Consider the following 6,463-nt stretch of genomic DNA (forward strand, 5'->3'; position numbering starts at 1 on the left):
TTTGGCTCTTGGTCTTTTGTTGTTCAGTTGAAAACAACCATGAACAACCGTGGAAAAAAAGCTGTAGCTAAAAAGGAAGATAAAGCACTACATGCTGAATACCAAAACAAACATAGTCTCTTTCTGAAATTTAGGGGGGGCAAAAAGAATCCAACCACATTCAAATTCTCTGTAGGTCAAGAGAAAGTTTGTTTTTTTTTTTTATTTTGTTTGAAATGATGTTTTTCCAACACCCAACTTCAATAAATGCACCTTTTCATATAGAAAATAACTCAGCACAGCGTTTCCTATGAAAATATTTTTCTCCTGGCAGAACCAGGTTTCATGCCTAACCTCAGACAGTCTGACTGCTCTGAGAACAATCAGCCACTTTTATTTATTAAACCAACATGAGAAGACATTCATTCTCTTTAAAAAGCAGTTTTCTTCAGCTTTCATAACACAGACAACAGAATAAAAAATAGGGTCATTTTGCACTACTTCTTTTAATTTTATTGAGTGTCAATATATATCATTAATATAAAGTTACTTCATTCTATGAAGATCAAGACACCTTACAGTATAAAATTCCCTGAGATACAATATGCAATTTGAGGGATCACATAATTCTCTATTCCATTTACATCATAACCAAAAAGTAATGGTAATTCGTCTTCTTATAAAGCTCAGAAGATAATGATCTTCCTTTCTCTCCCTCCACTCCAATATTTTAAGGCATGGAATAAAAAAATTTCCAAAATGTATTCAAGGAAATTTTTCTACTAAAAAAAGAAAATAGCTTTCCCCAATTTTTATAACTGGATTGTATACATCATCTGCAATGCCTTGGTACTCAATGTACAAACCAGTTCAATCAGGCAAACTTTAAATTTATCATTGAACTAGAGCTCTACAAAGTGCATTACAAAAGCCAGTCCTTTGCCTGTAACAATACACTCTTAGCTCATGGTGTGGATGACCAAAAACCAGAGAAATTCTGTAATACTGACTTCAGCAGCTATAGGCCTGGACTGACTTTCCTCCCAAATGGGATGCCACAAATTTGCAACACCCGTGTAAGAATGATGAAATTAGAAAAGGCTTCTCTTCTCCCAATGCAAGTGCTCTGCAGCAATTACTACAAATCTGCAGTTTTCACTATACAGTTCTTGAAAACCCTCAATGTACAATTTACAAATACTGTGCAATTTTGACCACTTTACCTAAACTATGCTTTAATTGCTTTGTAGCTCTTTTCTGAATTTTACAAAAATATTCCCTCAAAGATTTCAACTCTTTTTTTAGAGAGGTGGAGAAGAAAATTAATGTTTGCAATCTCTGGAAATTCCCATGCTCCTGCAGCCTGATCTTCTGCATGTGGCATTACTAGTGATTATACAGAAGAACTGTGTGCCTGGAAACTTTCACAAAATGCAAAATTTAGGAGGACTGAAAAAAATGCACTGGTTTCAGCAGACTGATAAAAAGTATTGCAATCTTAAATATAATTTCTTTACTTTTAAGATTAGGCTTTTGTATACAGTTCTGCAAACTCTGGTAAAAACTGAACAGAAAAAAAATACTATACATTCAAAGGAAAAGAGGGAACCTATCATCCTGACACTTGGGTATTACTGTTAATACTATACCTATATTGGAGTTTTAAAAATATCAAACCCAGTATTATGGCAGTAGTAACTACTGATAAAGAAACAGATGACCATGTCATGAAGAACACTCTTTTACTTTAAACGATCACTTTATACTTCTTGGAGTGAAAGTGCAGCATTAGGAATCATCCCTACTACATCCCACATTGCATAGATTGTTTTCACTCCCTTCCCAATAAATATTCTACAGCAACTCTGGCATTGACAACAGAAAGGTTCATCAAGTACTTTCAGCCAACCCCCTCCTTGACAAAAGCAGAAGGGAATAATTGGAGAAGCCTGCAAGATCTGAACTGGTAAAAATGTGCAAATTATTAATGAACTTCATTATTATTAGTTTTTTCCCAATAATCCTTGGTTCCATGCTTACCTAATCATGGGGAACATCTAACTAGAAATAAATTACAGTAGACTGCCAGTTCATACATCTTAAAAGCATTCGTCCAACATCCCGTAGAGCTTAAATCAAATCTAATCCTTTCCTAACCTAAATATGACTCACAAATGCCAGCAAGGTTGCCTGTTCTGATGCCCATCTTTTATTTGCAACTGACTGTCTTCTTTTCCCACATGTTCTGTGCTCATGATTTCATTCTGAATTAAGTCTCTGAGTAACTCCATGGACTAAAAAGCAGCAGAATGAATATCTTATTCACATGGGCAAGTCTCTCTCCTGTAGGTTGCCATTTTTTTTTGTCACCAAACTTCATAGCTGCAAAAGACAGGGAGGCTGAGCTTGGCAAGGATGTGCAATTGTAACTAAAGTTTCTTTCCGGCTTTGGCAGAGCAAGATTACATGTAACCAAAAGATCTGGCTTTGGCAGAGCAAGATTACATGTTACATCCACTGCTAGGATGGCTCCAGCAAAATGTGGAAGTCTAAAAGGGAATGACTCCTGTAAATATTGCTTGACAGGCACTGAGCAAAGGGAGTTCTACCTTAAGAACCTATGTATTGATTAAAAAACTGAGCCACAAAAAGACCTCAAAACCAAAGGAAAACAATAAATCCTTCCCTTTTCGTATTCTTTCCTCACACAAGCCGTACTTTACCAACAATGTAGATCTTATTCTCTACAGTAATTTTCTTTCTGAATGGAAGCGATTTGGGAGTTTGGGGATTTTTTTGGTAATTATGATTTTAAAAACAACAAAACAACATTCTGACTAGTCTGCCCTCCAGCAGAATTTTTTTTAAATGCATGCCAAAAATTGAAAGAGTTGCTACACAACAGCACTGTCTACTGATACTTGAGAAAAAAGATAGCCTTTCTGTATATATATTCAATACAGCAATAAAACCCCTGCAATTCTGAGCTTTTCCCTGAATTTTCCTGTATGGCAATAATTTTGCAGAGAAAAACATGCAGGTATCTGTAAACATTTTCTAATTCCTGAATAAAGGGAGGGTGGAAGTGTTCCAACTTTCTTCCTTACAGTCTTTGTTTTCCTGTACTTAAAGTTCCAATCTACTGTCATACAGGATAAACATGCCTATGGTTTCAGCAGGTAGTAGGAGAAATACTTTACATCATCTGAGCTGTTTGTCCACTCAGATTCAGTCCCCCCCATACACTGTTTCCTAAACAGAACAATTATTTGGTTCAAAGCATTATTAACTAGTTGCTGCAATTTCAAGCTAAAAGGTGTTACTGTATCATCAGATTCTTACATTCAACACTTGCGGCTCAGAATTTGCCTGTAAATAGCTTCTACACGCATAAAAAACAGTTTAAAACATTCATTTTTGTCTTAGTATTACAGAAAACCAGCACTGATCATGTGTCTTCTGTGAGCAAAGTTTCACGGTCCAGGAAGTTGTCATAGCCATGAAAATTGGTTTCAGCTGTACAGCTGAGGAATTTGGCATCAGATATTTATGTTGAGCTGTGCAGAAATTTAAAAGTTCTGTAACTGTACAACTTCTGGAAATTTAACTTTGCTCTTTAGGAAAATCATCTGGCATAATGTCTCTTTGTACCTTCATCATTTTCTCTTTAATAAAAGTCTTCCTTTCATAGGCTTTTCACAGCTTGTTTTCCTGTATCTGTACGCTTCTCCAACTGATGCCAGTCTCCTGTGGCTAATGCCGACTACCTGGGCTAATGATCCCTGTGAGAATCATCCTTCCTGACATCTTGACACTTGGCCCAGGCTGTCCAGGCAAGCCTCACCCGGCCCGGAGCATCAGCTTTCAAACCAGCTGGCCAGATTCTGAACAGTCTTGATTTGATTCCCAGCTGTCCTAACAGCCTCGCAGACCTTGCAGAAATGCTCATCCCAGAACGAGGTGACGTGGACTTCGTACTTCTTCCTCCAGGCAAAGTACCGCCTGTAGTTGGGTTTGTTTTTATCGAGGAATTTCAGGTAGGTGGCGAGCAGCCGGGGGCTGGGGAAGTCGTCCACGTGGATGAAGGAATCGGGGGGAATGAAGCGCTCATAGTTGGCCCTGCGGGGTCCCAGGACGACGGGCACGGCGCTGGCGGAGAAAGCGTTCCTCCAGAGCTTCTCGGTGATGTAGTCGGTGTGCTGGGAGTTCTCGAAGGCCAGGTAGAACTTGTAGGCTGAGACGGTCTCCACCAGGCCGCCTTCGGCCAGCGCCAGCCCCCGCGCCCCGTACACGTCGATGGGCAGGTGCTCCTTCAGCTGGCGGTAGTAGCGCACCCGGGCGTGCTCCTCGTTCCAGTTGCTGATGACCCAGGCCACCAGCCGCGTCTTGCGGGGCAGGATGAAGGCTCGGGGCGCCGGCGGGACGTAGAGGTACCCGTAGGGCACGAACACGTCGGAGTCGCGGCGGTAGGACATGGTCCAGTTGAAGACCCCGGCGAGCCCCCGCAGCCCGGGCGAGTGAGACGGCGACTCGAAGTTCATCCACACCCAGCGCTGGCGCGGGGGCCGCGGCGGGGACCCTCGGGGCAGCCCCTCGGCGCCGTGCCGCGCCAGGTCGCGGTGGTGGAACAGCACCGCCTGCGCCTCGCCGAACCGGCTGCGGTCGGCGCTGAGGCGGCAGCCGCTGATGTTGTAGCGCCGCCGGCAGTCGGGCAGGCGCCGCGGGCGGCCGAAGGGCTCCCACCACAGAAGCACGGTCACCACCTCGCCCTCCGCCCGGGCCGGCTCGGGCAGCGCCGAGTAGAGGGCGAGCGCGGCGGCGGCGGCTCCCAGCAGCCCGGCCGCCAGCGCGCACCGCCGCCCGCCCAGCCGCCGCCGCCAGCAGCAGCAGCAGCGCCGCAGGGCCGCCTCCATCCCCGCCGCCCGCTGCCCGAGCTCTGCCCCCCGCAGGGCACCGGCGCCGGGCAGCGCATCCTGGGGCTGGGGCTGCTGCCGCCGCCGCCGCTCTGCTCCCACCCCCGGCCCCGGTAGCGGGGAGGTGTCGGTGCCACCGCCTCTCCCGGCCATGCCCGCCCGGCCTCCGCCTCCAGGCCCCGGTGCCGCCCCCTGCCCCTGGTGCCGCCTTGCCCCGCCCGCCGCGGCCCTGCCTCTCCGCCTTCGGGGACAGCGGTACTCGGGCCCCTGGCGGGGTTTCGCGGCCTCCCCGCCTCCCCCGTGCGGCAGCCAGGGAGCTGCGGCCCCGGGCCGCTCGGCTGCTCATGCCCGGTCGGGGCCGCAGAGGGAATCTGTGTCTCCGCACTCAGGAGGCATCCCCGGTGAGAGCCCAGGCCCCAGCACGCACGGGAAAGGTTGTAGGGACGCTCACAAGGGGTCTCGGGGTGCCCGCAGCCTGGCACGCTGGTGGGTTGACCCCGGCTTGGTGCCGGGGGTTAATCACAGCCGCTTTGTCTCCGCCTTCATCAGCAGGGCAAAGGAGAGAAAATACAACGAAAGGCTCTCTGATCGACCTAAGGCCAGGGAGAGATCACTCAGCAGTTACAGTCACGACCAAAACAAAACCGATTTGGGGAAATTAACTTAATTTCTTGCCAATAAAATCTGACTAGGGTAATGGGAAATGAAACCAAAATTGAAAGACACCTTCTCCCCACCCCTCCCTTCTTCCTAGGCTCAATGCTACTCGCAATCACTCTGCCTCCTCCCCAACAGCAGCGCAGGAGGTTGGGGAATGGAGGCTGCAGTCAGTTCATCACATGGTGTCTCTCCTGCTCCTTCCTCCTCAGGGGACGGACTCCTCACACCCTTCCCCTGCTCCAGTGTGGGTCCTCCCACGGGAGACAGTCCTTTGAACTTCTCCAACGTGAGTCCCTCTCAGGGCCTGCAGTTCTTCATGAACTGCTCCAGTGAGGGTCCCTTCCACAGGGTGCAGCCCTTCAGGAACAGGCTGCTCCAGCGCCAGTCCCCAGTGGGGTCACAAGTCCTGCCAGCAAACCCAGCGTGGGCTTCCTTTCTCCACGGGGCCACAGATCCTGCCAGGAACCTGCCCAGCAGCAGAGCGGTCTATGGGCATCCACCTGCTCTGGCATAAGGTCCTCCATCCAGGAACATCCTGCCTCACCATGGACCACAGGCTGCAGGGGAATCTCTGCTCCAGCCCCTGCAGCACCTCCATCCCTTTCTTCTGCACTGACTGTGGTGTCTGCTCTCACATATTTTCATTCCTCTCTTCTCCGGATGCAATTGCTTCTGTGCAGTAACTTTTTTCCTTCCTAGATACATTATCCCAAAGGTGCTATTGCTATCATGGATGGGGTCAGCCGTGGCCAGCATGGGTCTGTTTTGGAGCTGGCTGGAATTGGCTCCACCAGACATGGGGGGAAGTTTCTAACACCTTCTCAGAGAAGCCAGGCCTGTCACCCCATCACTAGCAGAACCTTGCCACACAAACCCCATACATGAGCACATGTAGGAGCACGGGGCAGAGG

The 6,463-nt window shown here is 47.9% G+C and overlaps 1 protein-coding gene across 1 annotated transcript; it reads right to left on the reverse strand.

Moving 5' to 3' along the window:
- Window positions 1-466: 466 nt before the first annotated feature.
- Window positions 467-5,079, reverse strand: FUT4 (fucosyltransferase 4). Its single transcript, XM_077173977.1, has one exon. The coding sequence runs from the start codon at window positions 5,043-5,045 to the stop codon at window positions 3,837-3,839; it is 1,209 nt and encodes a 402-aa protein (XP_077030092.1). The 5' UTR covers window positions 5,046-5,079; the 3' UTR covers window positions 467-3,836.
- Window positions 5,080-6,463: the final 1,384 nt, after the last annotated feature.

The sequence above is a fragment of the Agelaius phoeniceus genome, chromosome 2, assembly GCF_051311805.1.
Source record: "Agelaius phoeniceus isolate bAgePho1 chromosome 2, bAgePho1.hap1, whole genome shotgun sequence".
NCBI lineage: Eukaryota > Metazoa > Chordata > Aves > Passeriformes > Icteridae > Agelaius > Agelaius phoeniceus.